Source organism: Dromaius novaehollandiae, chromosome 7, assembly GCF_036370855.1.
Source record: "Dromaius novaehollandiae isolate bDroNov1 chromosome 7, bDroNov1.hap1, whole genome shotgun sequence".
Lineage (NCBI taxonomy): Eukaryota > Metazoa > Chordata > Aves > Casuariiformes > Dromaiidae > Dromaius > Dromaius novaehollandiae.
This window is the reverse complement of record NC_088104.1, coordinates 42,070,651-42,087,846: the sequence shown is the minus strand read 5'-3', so window position 1 is coordinate 42,087,846 and position 17,196 is coordinate 42,070,651. Positions and strand designations below refer to the sequence as shown.

At 43.8% G+C, this 17,196-nt stretch overlaps 1 protein-coding gene across 4 annotated transcripts in view; it reads left to right on the top strand.

Annotated features, from left to right (window-relative positions):
* The window catches only part of ABCA12 (ATP binding cassette subfamily A member 12), a 120,141-nt gene extending 102,945 nt beyond the window's left edge, over positions 1-17,196 (top strand). For all 4 annotated transcript variants that reach the window (XM_064515352.1, XM_064515354.1, XM_064515353.1 and 1 more), the window contains 14 exons: positions 2,678-2,732; positions 3,241-3,418; positions 5,348-5,463; positions 6,119-6,278; positions 7,710-7,978; positions 8,643-8,853; positions 10,531-10,640; positions 11,258-11,402; positions 11,838-11,972; positions 13,376-13,479; positions 13,674-13,766; positions 14,244-14,349; positions 15,034-15,171; positions 16,412-17,196. In XM_064515352.1, the coding sequence (XP_064371422.1) occupies positions 2,678-2,732; positions 3,241-3,418; positions 5,348-5,463; positions 6,119-6,278; positions 7,710-7,978; positions 8,643-8,853; positions 10,531-10,640; positions 11,258-11,402; positions 11,838-11,972; positions 13,376-13,479; positions 13,674-13,766; positions 14,244-14,349; positions 15,034-15,171; positions 16,412-16,531 (1,940 nt within the window). In that variant the 3' untranslated portion in view covers positions 16,532-17,196. The remainder of the gene's footprint in view (positions 1-2,677; positions 2,733-3,240; positions 3,419-5,347; positions 5,464-6,118; positions 6,279-7,709; positions 7,979-8,642; positions 8,854-10,530; positions 10,641-11,257; positions 11,403-11,837; positions 11,973-13,375; positions 13,480-13,673; positions 13,767-14,243; positions 14,350-15,033; positions 15,172-16,411) is intronic.

Below are 17,196 nucleotides of genomic sequence, written 5' to 3'. Positions count from 1 at the left end.
TAGGTCATACCTAGTCCCCCCTCAGCTCAGCTGGCTGCTGTTCCAGGTGAGAGTGAAATAGGTGGCAACATCTCTTTGCTCATAAGGCTTTTCCCCCGTGATGCATATGAATTTAAATACAGTGGAAGAAGGCATCTGGTCTGAAGCTTCATGTGTCATGCCATGAATTAAAGACACGGCAGAATGCTGATTACAAAGTCAAAACAGCATGTCTCTCTTCCCACCTCCACATACTGATGCTCTGAAACTCCCCTCCCAACAAGCTCAGCTCACAACAAGCAAAACTAGCACCTCTGCCTCACCGCCATCCTGAAATACCCACTGGCTCGTGCACTTGAGATTTGCAGCGTGCCCTCGAGGTCAGAATGGTCAAGCTCTTTGGTATGTGCTGGAAGAGCATATTGCAGAGCTGCAGCCTCTGCCCCGGTGGGGAGAGAGGAGACCTGAGCAGAGCACTTCCAGCGGCACAAACATCCGAGAGCAGCTGAATTATTAAGCAGTGAAGTTTGCCCTGTCTCTGTATTCCCAGCGCACGCTGCAGTGAGAGCAAAGGCAAGAAGCTTGTGTGAACAGTCAGAAAGTTTTCCTGGGGATAATTTTATACCAGCAAAATAACAATCTTCAGTGAAAAAGAATAGCACCATTTTTTATTCCATCTGTCCTGCTGCTTATGTGCTTTTGGAAAAAGATGAATAGTAATAAATGACCAGACAGATAATTCTGCACTTCTCACTAATGATCCCATCCATAGAATGGGGAAAATAAAATGAATGGATGAGGATAGCTCCCCCGGGGTAGTGTAAATCCACTTTGAAATACAATTGAACAGACGTTCTGTGTGGTATGTTCCTGGCAGCTAGATCTATTTGTTGTTATGACAAATAAATGACAGTTTAAGAACCATTGAAATGGCCAGATAAAAGTATGTTGTCATTTCAGCAGTTTAAAAGAGGTGCCAGTCCTGCTTTAGACGTTTGACTTAGACTGCATATATTTTTAAAAAATACATAAAGAGCTTTTTACCCTGTCACTAAGCAAATCATAATAGCTTTTGACTTATGTATATTGTGCTTTTTCTTCTCTCAATCCTGACCAACAAAAAAGAGAAAGCATTGAAATGGAAATCTTGACTTCTAGCCTAAGCTTCAGTAAGGAAAAATGGCTTTATAGTGAAGCATTAACAGATTAGACAGACTGCATCTCTTTTTCACTCTCCCTTTTAGAGAAAGGAAACATTTCCTGGCTGTTGCATGTCTTTATCAGCAGCCTGAGTCTTTAATTCCGTTTTGCTCACTGACGACAAGGTTGAGATTTTCCCCCTCAAAAATGAATTTCATGTGAAATCTTCCCTTTCAAATGTATATGCTCAGTATGGCACTTGATCAACTAAACCCACAGTCTCCTCCTTTCTACCCATATGTCAGAGTGCTTGTTCTTAGGGAAAATAGCACAGAATAGTTCTTCTGCCTCATATTAACTACTGAAAGTCAAGCACCTGGCTGTAAGGAGCTTAAATTTCAGAGAAGGTGTGTTCTAGCAAATCTTTTTGATTTAATAGCAACTGGCAGTTCTTCAGCCCTCTCTGAGAACTAAGGCATTTATTTGAGTGCCTAAATATAGATTTAGAACCTCATTTTTAGGCGCATAAACATCTTAGACTAAAACTTTTTTCAGGTGCCAGAGTTTTAGAGACTGGGCTGTAATTGCACAGACCTTTGCTGGAGCCTGGAACTGGCCCAACAGAGCCCCACAAAGTTCCTATTTTTGTTGTGGACTGTTTTTGTAGACACAAATTGCCTCTGAGCAAAGCAAATGCACTGTGATGAATGATACCACTGTATTTTGGGGTAGATGTTCTCCTTCGTAAAGAAGTATTTAAAGCAGATCTTCTGAGGACGTCTGCATGTGAGCAGAACATTTGTGTGTTGCTGCTTGTGACTGATACAAACCTATTTTTAAGGGATCTTTTTGGAAAAGACATGCATGCACACTGGGCTAATCAGCCCAGTAACTGGATTTTAGGTAGTTCCTTTGGACAAAAGGGTTTTTTTTAGCTACATGAGACAGAATTGTTCAGAATTAAGTCATTGCAAAACTGAGGCAGAAGTCTTTGAAGTTTACTTGGTTTTATGCTAACAGCTCAACAGATGCCCATGTTGAGAGAAAAATATATAATAGGAAGATAATAGTTGTGGAGAAAGGCAGTAGGGAATGATTTGTTTCTTATGATAAAGGAATGAATGAAATGCATTGGGATCATCAGGCAGCAGCTTTAAAACAAAACATATTCACCAATTTTGAATAAGCCGGTGCTGAGGAATCCAACCAAAAATATGTGGTTCTATGTGTATGTGCCTAATTTTAGACATAGGAGTGCTCTCACTGAAGTGATCAGTGTAGCCTTTAAAGCCAGACAGGTGCTAGGGTCTGGTTTTCAGATCTGCTGAGGATCTAAGAGGAGTCAGGTACTCGGCACATGTAGAAAGTAAGCCCTAATAGAGACACTCACAATCTTGCCCAAGTTCATACCAAGATGACAGAGCAAAAAAAACAGCTTTTGTCTGCTTTTCTTCTCTAGCCACAGCTTTCTATACTACTGTCAATCTCGAGAACTGGCAAAGGAGGCTTTAAGCTAGCCGCACTTTAATTTTTTTCTTTCTTTTTCTTTTTTTTGTAGGTATTTTCTTATCAGCTCACCCGTATCCTGGAGGACAGAGTCAAGAACAAGTAATGTAAGATTCATTTGACTGATGCTTGAATTATTTAGCTGCAACAGAAGCAAACTTGCTTCCTGGAAAACCATAAGCAGCCTAAATTACTATATAACTTCCTTTAAACAATGAAACTGTTCTGTTTCCTCACTTCATTCCCACTACCCACAATTAGCATCCCTCATGCCACAGAGACTCTTGTTAGGGTTTCTTCACAGAATCCAGTATAAATCTGGAGGTCACAGTTACAGCATTACACATTGTTTTCTTGGGCACAACAGTAATAATTACATAATTTTTTCTCTTGAATTTTCTAATCAATATTATGGTACAGTGTTATGACTCACTGCTGTCAGGGCTTTCTGTTAGGCATAATACCTATTGCCGTTAGCAGTCACTATGTTCAGCAAGAAATACTGGCACAGAATCAGGACCTTCTTGCTTCTGAGGTCCAAACAATGCCTCTGCAGTAGGGGAGATCTACCACTTTGACTCACCATGTACATCTTTCTCTGCTTTTTCTCCCCAGGCTGAACAGCTTGCTTGATATCATAGTTTCAATGTCTGTTCTGGTTGGCTACTCTATAACAACAGCCAGTTTTGTGCTATATGTGGTAAAAGAGCATCAAACCAAAGCCAAACAACTGCAGCATATTTCAGGCATCGGAATGACAAGTTATTGGGTGACCAACTTTGTTTATGACCTGGTAAATAATTCACATTCTTAAATACATCAAGAATAGCATTCGATAGCAGGGTGGGAAAGAAGTTCTTTAAAAAAAGTTTGTTACCTAGACTTATAAATATTATCACTATCAAGAGTGTTATGTAGTAATTGTTCTCAAAGGCATTGAAGACTATTAAATGTGAACCGCAACACTGGATTTTGCTAAGCAAAGGCATTCCTTCTCTCTCTCGAGTGTGTGCAAAACACTCCGTGCATTTGTATGAAAGCAACACAGAACAGGCCAGAGCTTGATTTAAATTTTAGCATGCAAGCGCCAAGCTGCTTTTCTGTTAGCTTGCAGGGATAGACTAGTTGTCATGCAGGCTTTATGCATCTGGGTGAGGATTTGGGGCTTGAGGCTACAGCCATTTTGGAAACCCTGGAAAAGCAGGGTGCTACACTGGCAGACAGCTCACAGCTGACAGTCCTCCACTGGGCAGAAATCCTTGGCTGGGTTTAATGCTCACTTTAAGATTTTATATTGTAAAAGTTTCTAAGCCAAGGAAAGCTACTAATGCAGCTATATGTCTTCTAGGACCTGAGCAAGTTCCCTGCTACAGTGCTGCACTGCGCTGCATAGATTTACCACCTTGTTCCTATAGATAGTTGAGCTCCCTAGCGCTGTGCTGCACTATGAGGTGTGGGCATGCCCTTATACTCCCTGAAGTTTTAGTTCCCTCATGATAAAGAGGGTTAATGGCACTGCTGGAAAGCATCACTGGGCTATGAGGATAAATATGCGTAGTGTCTGTAGGCTGAAGTGCTTTGTGTCTTATGAATTACCTAGAGTGCACAATGTGAAACCCGTGCTTAGCTAGACAGCTGCACATGCAGGCTATCTCTGCTTGTGAGCTTTGGCATCGCCAGCTATGCCGTAATGGTGATCAGCTCCACATATCCTACAAATTTCCACTGGTGCAGTTCTACTAGTGCCTAAAATCCCAGCAACGTTATCAGTTCTTGGACATACGAAGTCCTCAAGGGCGTTTAGGTGGCCAGCCCTGTTTGATCCAGCAAGGGCTGAGGACTGAAAAATCCTTAGGAAGTGTGAGCCTTGGCTCTTTTTGCACAGCACCCGGAACAGCTTAGGCTTCCAGGTGTTACCGTAACACCAATGCATGCTAACAAAGCAGCCCTAACAATAGGGCACTCACCACTGAATATCCTAAACTGCTCTTTATAGGAGCTGGTGTGGCTGGGCAACAGCCCAAGTACCTCCTGCTTTGCACAAGGGGTTTGAAAGGGGTCTGAAGGCAGCACAGCTGCAGACTGGCTTGGCAAAGCAGCCCCAAGTCACTGTGCAGAAGCCCAAGGACACAGCAGGACTGTTTCTGCTTCCCTGTTCTGGGCCCTCGTTCTAGCACTGCATATTTGTAAATCTGTCTGTGGAAAAATCCCCAGAGTCCTTGCCACAATCAGTATTCAGCAGGCTGAAACTAATCCAGTGCTCTCGGCAACTTGATATTTCTCCATGAATCCCTGCCAGTAAATTCTGTTAAATCCCAAAGCTGGGGAAAAGAGGAACCTCTCGAGGCAGAAGTTTGGTAGGTCCTGGCTTGACACAGTATTATAAAGATTTACGGGGCACAATGAAGTTGTCTGACCACAAGGCTAACAGGGAAACCCAAATGGGTATTTTTCATTCGCGTTCTTTTTTTTAAGGCACTTTCTGCCCACAGTCCTGAATGTTGAAGCTTAGTCTATTCAAAAAGGCTTTAAGGGCATTCGTATGCAAGTCTTTTCAAAATTTGAGGAAGGATGGGACCCCACCTGCATTTGGTTTCCCTTAGAAAACCCAAACAGCACTTGTGGGACCAAATTCAGACCTGGCATTCCTGCTTCTGTGTAGTTCTAGAAAAACGTTTAAGAATTATCATCCTAATAACATGTTTTTAATATCATTTTACAGGTACTTTTTATGGTCCCTATTGGACTCTCAATAGGAGTTATTTCAGTGTTTCAGATACCAGCTTTCTGCAACAACAATAACTCACTGGCTGTATTTCTTCTGCTCTTACTGTTCGGGTAAGTGTGGAGCTTAGTTATTTAAATATCATCACACAGAGTGAGAAACTGTGTATTGCAGGCTGCTATGATTTGGAATCCTAAGGAGAAATACACAGGCTTGGCTCCTTCTGTGTACACTTGACAAAAGGTTGCTGCTTCAAGGAGCCGTGAGCTAAACTGCTGTTGCCATGCCTGTTTTGTTCAAAGCAAACTCTAAGTGAGGGTATGGAATATTCAAGGTCACAGTGACAGTCCAGGCTGTAAACACATGCTTACTGAACTATTGCAAAGTTTGAGATACATTTCATGAAGCATTTCAAAATCAGAAAGGGGGGAGGGGGGACAGCAAAATTTAGAAAGAACAGGAAAATTAAGCAAAACTCTCTCTCTCTGGCTTTGAATCCTACAGTCTCAGTCTGTCTTTTCTTTCAATATGGACTACATGTTTAAAACTTGTATCATAAACATTTTCTCCAAATTCTAGTGGAATTTTTCCACTAGAAGCCATTTTTCTTCCCTTAAGCTCCTATAATATGAAAATCTAGTAACATGCCAAAACAGCACTGTTATGTAGTGCCTGAGGTATGGGCTCCTGAGCTGGGGTCTTTAGTTGTTGGTTTTCGACCACTCTTTGAGTTACTGTAGTATTCTCTGCGCTGTTGGTGATTTATAGATATGCAACGTTTTCATGGATGTACCTGCTGGCTGGGTTCTTCAAAGAGACAGGAATGGCATTCATCGTTTATGTCTGTGTCAACTTGTGTTTTGGCATCGATACCATCATTACTCACTCGGTTGTGTTTCTGCTCTCCCAGGAAAAGGCCACAGACCAGGTAGGTCTCTGCTGATGCTTCAGTTCCTCAGTTGACACTTTGGGGTCTCCACCAGTAACTGGGTAAAACAACAGGAGTCATCTTGTTGAGTTTGGTGGGTTTGAATCAGGTCCTTAGCAGCTGGCTGGTTTCAAGATTTTTGAGGCAGGCCAAACAGAGGATGATAGTCCCAGGATTTAAGGGAATTCCCTATAGATAGGATGTGGGGCAAATAAGTCTTCCTTGTCTGTTTAAATCTGCTCTCCTAGAGAAGAAAGAAGTGATGTTGGGAGAGGGAAGGTTATATTAAAAAAAGAGAGACTTGCCATGTAGAGAAGGTTAGGAAGTGAGTGTGGATGCTTGATACAAGGTTGATGGGGACTTAACCATTGTTAAGTTTTTGCAGTACAAATTGTGAAGAGTGACAACTAGATTTCATTGCCCCGAGTCTAAAGTGTGCTGTGTTAAGCACAGCACCAGCTGTCTGTCATCTAGATCTGTAATACAATCATCTCCCTGCAAGGATGAAAAATGACTTAGAGACATTGATGTTTCCCTGAAGTCAAGCCTTGTCTTAAATAGAGATTTCCCTGGGAATCAGTGGGTTGAAATGTATGTTTTAGATTTGGGGGGGGGGGGGGTTTAAGGGTAATTGCTTGATAAAACAATAGTTGGATTGGAATTTGCTTTCAGCTTGACAGTGCCAGTTTAACAAACCCCTGGATTTTAGGGATGTACAGTGATGTTCTTTTATCCTTCTGTGCCCCTGTGGCAGAGAGTGTCTCCATCCTAATTTATTGCCTCTCCACTTTGCTGTGCCTGCTAATCCTTGCTACTTTAGTTAGAAACATACCAAATCTCTGCACAGATAGTTCATAACTGCTAGACTGCATACTTGGCTGTTTTGCCATGAATTAACTGGAAAAGCACTTCTGTGTCTATTAGAGCTAAACCTTGTGTTTCTGGAGATGGTTGCCCAAGCAGAACTGATAGGACTTGGGCTACGGAGGAGCAGGACTGGGGAGCAGCCCGTGTTCCTCCTGAGAGCGGTGCTCTGCAGCAGTCTGGTGCCTTGGCTCCTAGCCGTGGGGAAGCACAGTGCCACAGTGTAGCTGGGCAGCTTAGCAGGCAATATGCAGCTCCGGTTCCCGGCCAGGTTTCTGGCTGCTGTGTGCACTGGGTAAGGCAGCTGGAGCAGCAGTGAAAGACTGTCCCAGGAAAATTGGGTGCTGTTTGCTATGGGTGAACTGTTCACAGTCTCAGAGCTGCCTGTTGCCTTTTCTGACCTTGTACCTGTGAAACGAGCTGTCTCCAGAGCTCTTTACTCTCAATTTATCTTTGCTCCGAGTCACTAGCAAATCCCAATGTAATTGTTACACTTCAGCCCCACAGTGAAATGTATGGATTTATTCCATGACTAAAAACTGCAGTTACTCTGTTGCTCTTTTTCAGGGCTTGCATGACCTCGCTGAAAACTTGAGGCATGCGTTCCTTCTGTTCCCGCAATTTTGCTTTGGCTATGGCTTGATTGAACTGTCACAGGATCAGGCACTGCTGGGCTTCTTAAAAGCCTATGGAGTGGACTACCCTGACAAAACCTTTGAGCTGGACAAGACCACATCCAAGCTGCTTGCCATGTTTATCCAGGGCACTGTATTCTTTGCCATTCGTCTCATCGTTCAAGATGGGATGATCCAGAAAGTCTGGAGTAACATATCAGAGTAAGTAGCATCTGGAGTCTCACAGTGAAAGTAGACCAAGACAGTGCTCAGTGGTTTATTTCTGGGTGCTCACACCATCACTGTCAATAATGAAGCCCATACGTTTCCAAGATACTTTGCGAACAGAGAGTAAGTTTTCTCTGGCAGCAGTCCCAGTATCTACCACTAATTAGAGTGTTAACTAATAGAGATGCAGGTTGCTGGAGCTCCTTGGTAGTCCCTGCTGGCTTGAACTGTTGCCTGCTTTCAGGGCTCTGTGTTCAGTGGGTCGATAGTTGGAAAGAGGAGTCAGTCCACTGAGAGCCTTTTCTGCTTGCGTCTGCCCCATCCCCTCTGCCTTGGATTCACACAGGGAGGAGGGAGCGCTGGTCACCAGAGCTATTACTAGAGCAGTCCTGTCACCTGCACTGCAAGCGTTGCCACAAGGCAGGACCTGCCCCAGCTCAGTGTATTTGCTGAGCAACATAAAAAGCTTAGAGAGAACATGGGATTTTTAAATTCCCTAAATGGAGCAAATAGCCAGAGAGAATTGAAACCACCTGCATCTCTGGGTGTACTTGCGTGCCCTGGGATCTCACAGGAAGGCTCCTTAGTATCCTAAACGCACAGGGCCACTACTGGCTGCACTTGCTAGAAGGTAAGGGCCCCTCTGCCCTTCCCGTAGATTCCTGTTTGACAGAGTGCATGGCAAAGCATCACTTCTGCCACCTGTGGCCGACGAGGACGAGGATGTCCGGGCAGAGAGGAACCGGGTGGAGTCCGGCAAAGCAGATTTTGATGTGGTGCAGCTCCAGAATCTCACAAAGATATACCACCTCCCTCACAAACGTATCATGGCCGTGAAAAACATCAGCCTCGGGATTCCTGCTGGAGAGGTAAGCCAGGGCGAAAGCTGCCGCACCTCCTGCCCCAGGGAGGGAAACTGGAACAGATCCACAGAGTCCTACTACCTTCTTCTCTCACAATCCTTGCCTCAGCCCCAGCACACCTGTAATGGTTTGTTTCGCATTGACTTCTTCCTTCTCTCTTCCTTTGCTTGGCACTTGCTGATTGTTTATTGATTCTCTGCGTTACGGTGGTGACCAGAGGCTCCTGGTGGATTTGGGACACCAAATGACAGTCTGAATACCCTAGAAAGAGTGGGTGGGACAGTGGTGAGGGGATACTTAGAGCAACATGTGTCCGTGCTGTGCTTGTACAGCACCTAACCCGGTGGGCGTATAGCAGGTCACTGTGGAAGCTGCTGCTATATGGTAAATGAGGACAGCAGTATTTGTCCAGTTGCAATGATCCACCTAAACTAAACCTCATGTGAAACGGAGCGAGTAAGGCTTATCGGCTTGTATCTCTCCATCAGGGTAAGTCTAATCACTTCAGCTGGATAGACATTTTCATGAATCAGGAATTAAAACTGACTTCAAAGAAGCAGCATTCTTTGGTCATGTCAGTTCAATTACCTGTAAAAATACTAACCCGTGAGAAAAGAAAAGACAGGAGCACACAGGGCAGCTCTGAGACCCAGAGGAAAGTTCTCAGAGCTTCTGGAAACCAGACCCTATCTCAGGCTTTGCGGCTGACTTGTGGGGAAGCTTGAAAGATGTCCTAGGCACCAGATTTTTTGAATTGCCTAGATCCCATTGTGATACCAGGCATATGAAAGGACTTAGGGTGCTAGGCAGGAGGAGAGCAGACTCTCTTGGAGAATGTGGCCACTGATTTTCTGGCAGAGGATCTTTCAGAGTCACAGCTGGCACTGAGGCTTCCAACTCCTTGCAGAAGTCAGCCGGCTGCTGGTTGCATTTTGGATGCCATACCCCATCTGTCCGCCCTGGCCCTGCACCATGCGCTGTGCTGGGGTACTGTCCCTGCACAGACCTCGAGGTGGGAGAGAGCCTCAGATCAATGCTGCACTGGGCCCTGCACACAATTTTTAGATCAGCCAGTCCCTATAAATGATATCAAAATAATAGTAATTATCAGCACAATGGTGATTGCTTATGCAACACAGAGCTGCATATCTCCAACCTTAGCAATAAAACATGGGTTTTAGCATGAGATGCTAAACTACACTACAGGGAGCAAGTTCTTAATCTTATTAATGTAGTGCATTAGTGAGATTATTTGATGAAAATCTTGTGTCACGATTTTTCCAATGACAGGACAAACCTCACTCCCCTCACTCCTATGAATAGCTCCGTTCCTGTCAATGGGAGGCTTTCCACAAATTAGGTGATCGGGATTTGGCCTGTCAGATGGGCTCACTATGAAAATGCACGTCGCAGTAAAAGGAATGACTCTATTAGAGACACGTCCTTGATTCTTCACCATATTAAACAAACGGTCCTAATATAAGCTGCAGTATATTGCACCATAAACAACCTCCATTATAATGTTCATATGCTCTGAGTACCTCTGCCTCTCGTGTAATTCATCTTACTCAAGGGCCCGGAGAAAAGAAGTGACAAGTTGCACTGAGTACTCGTCTCAGAGCGATATTTCTGCATTGTAAATACAGTGTGGTTACATTTCTGTGTTTCTTTCCTGCAACCCAGTGCTTTGGCCTGCTTGGCGTGAACGGTGCTGGAAAGACAACCATCTTTAAGATGCTGACAGGCGATATTGGAGCTTCCAGCGGAAGGTTGCGGGTCCAGGACCATTCTGGGTACGGAGGATGTGATTTCTGGGGAAGGCACATGAGCAAATCAGGTGGAGAACAATTTATAAGGTTGGATGGCAAAGGAAAAGAAATGTAAAGTCTGGAACAATATAAAACATTCAAAAATGGAGTCAAAAAGAACAAGGCAGGGAATCCAGCCCTTTGAGTTGCTTCCCTGGAGTCTGTATTTTGTTATTTTATCTCTGCTTTTCTCAGTGGTATTTCTTCCAATTTGTTCTATTGCAAATGGGGTCAGAATCAGATCCTTAGCTGAGTATGGTCATGCTTCTGAGCTAGTATCTGGAGACCAGTAGGACTCATCCCAAAGTGCTCTTTGGGATGGAATAGGCTTGGTGGCAGCTGTGCCATCTAAAGTGCTGGGAGTAGTTGGAGAGTTAGGTACCAGACAGGGTGGCTAACTGTCCTTGCAAGCACAGTTCTTGTGTTGCAGAACTGAGGGCCTAAAGGCTGAAGGTCTGCGCATTTCTAGCATTTTCTTTCAAGGGTTGGGGAAGATGAGTAGGAAGAAGAAGAAGGGGCATGTCTTTCTCTCTGCCATCTGTTTCACAGAAGGCATTGGCCATTCAGTGCATCTAAAATGACTTGCCGACTTCCTTACGCAGGTCCTTGAATGACATTGGTGAGGCACACTGGTCTCTCTTTGGCTACTGTCCCCAAGAAGATGCCTTGGATGACCTGCTGACGGTGGAAGAGCACATGTATTACTATGCTAGGCTTCATGGCATCCCCGAGAGAGAGATCAAAGGAGTGAGTAACACTGGGGCTTAACTCAAGGCACATTTCAGTCATGGGTAGCTTTTACCTTGGATTAGTAAGTCCTTTAATAAACAGTAAAAGTTAACAGTGCAAGATTTGAAATCCTGGCTTGGGGCTCTCTTGCTCAGCAGCCAGATGGGCGTTGTGTGAAACAGATCTCCTTTGTACTGTGGAGTCAGGGTATGGCACACAGAGAGTTTGGTATTGCTTAATGGTCTGACATTAACAGCAGATTCGTAGAAACCATGGAAAAGCTTCAGAAGAAGCAGGATTGCAGGTGTAGCAGGATTGCTACATTTGCAAGTGTTTGCTGAGCCAGCTCCTAAACGACGGGGTAGAACAAGAGGTTGCAAAAAGATTTGTAATAGGCGTCCACCTGGTAATTTATTCATCGACACTTTCGAAATCAGTACTCTTCTCCCATAGGTCGTACTCCAGCTTCTCCACAGGCTGAATCTGATGGCCTACAAAGACAGAGTCACTTCTATGTGCAGTTATGGCACCAATAGAAAATTGTCAACTGCTCTGGCTCTCATTGGGAATCCATCAATTCTGCTGCTGGTAAGAAACTGGGGACTTGTTGGGTGAAAGATGAGCTGATCTCTGGGCTGGCAAGGTGCTTGGACAGTCTAGTGAAACCTTCTCTGACACAGCCCACAGGGCACTCCCCAAATGCCTGCACTTAGCCTGACAACATGTGCATCAATGGAAAGCTTAGATTCCAGTACACACCAAAACTTGTTTTGGGGCCTAACAGAGCAGGGAATCTGCTACTTGTTCTATTAGTATCTTCCAGGTGTCAAAAAGATACCCTGTATTTGCTATTTGAATTTTCCCAGTTCCTGGCTGTTTCTTTATGTTGATAAGTTAAAAGAGCTCTCGACTACTTTGCACAGTCTCTGCAGAAGAGTGGCATCCAAGACTCCAAATCTGTGGGAAGATGAAAGAGCAACTTCCCTCAAGATTAGAACCTAAAACCATGTCTTCTAAATTTGTCTTTCTCTTTTCCCCACTTCTTTTTTCTCCTCCGCTTCTTTCCCCCCTCCCCTTCCCAGTTTTTCTTGTGAGACATGCCATTTTTAAAATACCCCTTTTGGAGCAGTTTTTCACTTGCTGAGTTTTTAACATGAACAGTGGTCAGTAAGCAGATTTCCCAGTGTTAAGTTTGATCCCTAGCAGACATAGATCTCCCTTGCCTCAACTTGCATCCAGTCCAGCACTTCTGCCTTTACTTCTGACTCCATACACCAGCCTTTTAGCTGCTTTTGCTGCATACAAAATCCCAATAAAGATGGAAGGTGGGGAAATTTCCCTAGTACTGACTACTGCCAGAACCCAAACTGTTTTATTTCTGCCTCATGTAGTGCGTTATTGTCAACAATAACAATTTAGCACTCAGAAATTGGCTAACAGTTTTATCAGCAATGCATAAAATAGGAGACAACGTACCGTCTTTCATTTCTAGCTTATTATCTCGCTCGCTTCATCAGCATGAGAGAGATGCAGAATGCAGGTGCACATGGGGACCAAGTGCCAGTTGAAAGCTTTTCATTTGAGATTGTGCCTACAGTGTTTGTGGGAATTTAAAACAGTGTGGTATAAAATGTGCAGTAGGGTTGATCTTAGATGGCATTATCACAAATCCTCAAAGGACTCCAGCTGAGGCTGGGAGCCTGGTTGGGACCCAGAGTTCCCACTGTAGTCACTAAGGGAGTGGAGCAGCTCCGAAGGGTAATGGGGATGGAGATCTTAGGCAAGCTGACTTGCCTCTGCTTGAAGGGAGCCTGTGATCAAACTCATAATGCAAGTAAGAATAGTCTTTCTCACAGATCTCTACCAATGGAAGCTGATTTGTGGGTCATTGCAAGCAAATATAACATAAGGATGAGTCCCAAAAGAGTGGAAATGTTAGGAAGATCAGATTTTGTGTGAGAGTTTGCCTTTAGTCCTGTCTTTCTCTATAGGATGAACCAAGCTCTGGAATGGATCCAAATGCTAAACGCCACCTCTGGAAAATCATCAGTGAGGAAGTGCAGAACAAATGCTCGGTTATACTCACATCCCACAGGTAGGGCTGGTTTGGCTTTGTTTCTGGTTTCAGGGATTTTGTTGTGGCTGAGTGTGGGAACTCAATGCTATTAAGGTGCCTCTATAGACCCACAACACCTTAATGCTTTATGGGAAACTAGGAATGTTCTCCGATTCCTACATTTTTTTATACCTTCACAATGACTTACTAGGGTTTCTCGGTTGGTTTTTCAGCATGGAAGAATGTGAAGCCCTCTGCACCAGGCTGGCTATTATGGTGAATGGAAGTTTTCAGTGCATTGGCTCATTGCAGCATATCAAGAGCAGGTCAGTAAAATGTGCCTATTTCACTTTTACTGAATGGCATATGGAGTTACTGACATAAGATAGCTTTGAGGGCTCAGTTCAAGACCCTTGTTAATAAGGGGCACCACAGTAAAGCCTTGTTTTGTTTCATTTTTCATACTACCCCCTTGAAATTCTGTGTTAACTAATGTGTTTTCTCCTCACATGCAGCCTTTTTTCCAACTTTGAGAGATATGTTCCCCAAAGTAATCTGCCCACTCTTGAAAATGGAAAATACATAGTGGTGTTGAGTTTCAATTTTATTAGTTACCACAATAGCTCAGTTTCTTATTAAGATTCACCCCAGGCTAACATCCCTAACACCACTCATGTTGCACTCTACCTGGGTTAGATTCACTCAAAGAGGTTGTGCAGCTCTCTCAAAGGATTTTCTCTACCTGTTTTTTCTTTCCTACCATGTTTATTGTTTTTTTTCTTTTTTTTTTTCCCCCATCCTAGGTTTGGAAGAGGATTCACTGTGAAGATGCACTTAAACAGCAACACAGTTAGCACAGAGACGCTGACACAATTCATGAAGTCGCACTTTCCAAATGCATGCCTGAAGGTAAACAGGACAAATGGAATGAGGGGGTGCCATCTCAGTCTCTTCATGTTAACCAAGAGTATCTTGGTAATATGTTGTACACATAGATCCAAGCTCTCCAAGTGTAAGGGATTCATACACACATACTTGACAGTCCTATCAGCAGCATTGCCTGAGGGTTGGAGCACCCAGGTTCCTTGGTGACTTAAATAATCTCAGCCAGGTGAATTCTGCCCCTGTGACTGGTTCCAATGAAGCCCTGGGCTGCGTGGATATTCACTTTATATTCAGTGGGAAATATGTTGGTCAAGTGCTTCCAATAACAGAATTAGTGTAAAGCTGGAGTAACTCAGCCATGAATCCCACCCATCACCCCAGTCCCATAACCCAATCCATGCATTAATCAAAACACCAGACTAAGAGTTGGAAATGCTGTGGCTTCCTTAAAGCTTCAGGCTCTGGGGCTTATTTATCATCTCACAGTTACAAAAGGCACAAAATGACCCAGTGGGGAAACATTAGGCAATACTGGACAACAATTTTCTCCATCTTTAGGAGCTGGAAGGAGAGAACACACCCTCTTTCCCTTCATTCTCCCATGATTCAGCTCCTCTTTACTTTCATATTCAGCCAAATGGCCATTGGATCTGTTGATCTTTATAGGTGGCAGACTCTTGACTTTACCCCTCATTCCTGTTCTTACAGGATCGGCATTTCAACATGGTGGAGTATCATGTACCAGTCTCTGCAGGAGGAGTAGCAAACATATTTGATCTTCTGGAAACCAACAAAACAGCTTTCAAAATCAGGCACTTCTCAGTGAGTCAAACAACATTAGAGGAGGTAAGGAATTAGAGATGTGTGGCCATACGTTTAAAACTGTTAATGGGAGCAGACTGATGGTCACCATAATGGACTGTTGCACACAATACACTGCATTTTGAAAGGGATTTCCGTCCATAATCCTCCTGGGGGCACTTTATCAGTACTGCTGCCTCCAGATGCCTGTGTCAGTGCTAGGAAAATGCACATAGACAGCTGCCTGTAGCGTAAAGGATCTATTCCTCCTTTTGGCACATTTATGCAACACTGTTGACTTCAGCAGTTTCATGAAGGGCAGGATCATGGATCACCCCTGAGCCGAGTGCTAGGCCTCCTGACAGTAGACTTTGTCCACTGATCCTAGAAGTTTTCTTGATTTTACTCTTTTTTGTATCACATTTGGATTGCAAGTTCATTTAGCATTACTTCAAACAGCTTTGTGGTTATGTTCCTTCCATTTTCTCTTGGAAGAGCATTCCCACTGGCAGCGAAATAGTCTAGGAAACACCTCAACTGTAAAGACTACCCACAGGAAAGCATCCTGCTGAGCAGCAGTGTCTGGAGTGTTAGGTTGGTCCCAGAGATAGTGAAAATGCAGCGCTGTAATGCTGTTGTTCTTGAACAGAGGTCCGCAGGAGGGGGTAAGGAGATCCTCAATATTGTTTGAAAAAGGAGCTGTGGGTGTGATAGAAACAGGCAGACATACAGCAGGAAGCCCCAGGTATTGCTTTGTGGAAGGACACTCTAGATTTGTGTATGTGCAAATGTGATCACAGAGTGATCTAGTAATAATGTTTGTGGATTCATTAGATACTGTTCAAATGGAGACTGTGTGATTATATATCTTTCTATATAATATGTAAGTGTGGATGCCAATTACATACAGATAGATAGGTGTGTAAAATAAGAATATAGATGTATTACACAGTGAACAAAAAGCTGCTACACAGCAGTATATCTCACTAGTACTTTTGAAGCATGAGCTGCAGGACAATTAGGTTATATAGAGGAACTTTTAACTTTGCATCTCTAGATTTCTCTTCAGTTGAGTGCAGACGTAGAGGTATAGGTGTATGCATCCATTTATTTACATTACAGCAAAGAAGCCCAACATTTGTAATTCCAAAATCCAGCATGAATTCATTCCTGAGCACTCTCTCTAAGCTTACAGTCAAATAGACAGCCCTTCCTCTCTTTTATTCATTTATATTATTAATTCTTTAGATTTTCACATGCTGAATGTTTTCCTTTAAACTTCCAGGTTTTCATCAACTTTGCTAAAGATCAAGCAGATCCTGACAGTGCAGATGCCAGTCCCGATGTGGCATCGGACAGCTGTGACACAAGTAGCCAAGACAGCACCATAAGCGCCATCTATTGAAGGGACCCAACCACAGGGTATCAAAGGCTGGGGAATAGACCTGATGACCCCAGGGAGTTCTTCCTGCCCTGATTTGGATGATTCTAGGATGGAGGGAACAAAAAGCCACATTTTCTTAAAATACTTTTTTTTTTTAATATACACGTATTTTGTTACTGGGAGTATGGTAGACGGTTAAAACTGGCATTTGGTTACAAATCAAACTGATCTTTCCACAGGTTCTTCCCCCCCGCCCCTCCCAGTTCTTGTTTTATGATCACTTTTATGCCTGTGAGGACTTAGTTGACATCACCTGCTCTTGCTGCTGGTGGTTATTTGCTTACAGTAGGAATGGTCGTGATGGAGCAGAGGAGCTGTTGGCAGTGCAGGGTGTTAGACACAAAGGCAGCCCCACGGCTGCCCCCTCTGAAAACCCACGCTGCGCTCCTTGCTTGGAAACAGACTTGCTGGCTGACCATGAGAAAGTTGCTCAGTTTTGACAGTTTCCCAACTAGTAAAATGGGGTTCATGGCGCTGCCCTACATCACAGGGGTGTTGTGAGGATGTAGGTGTTACGTACTGTGAGTTGCATATGCCGTTGGTGGGGGCCACCTTTGGTAATGATGTAAAGCTTATCTGTACATGTGGGTTATGTCAGTATAAATATAATTATTTTGAAATCGGTG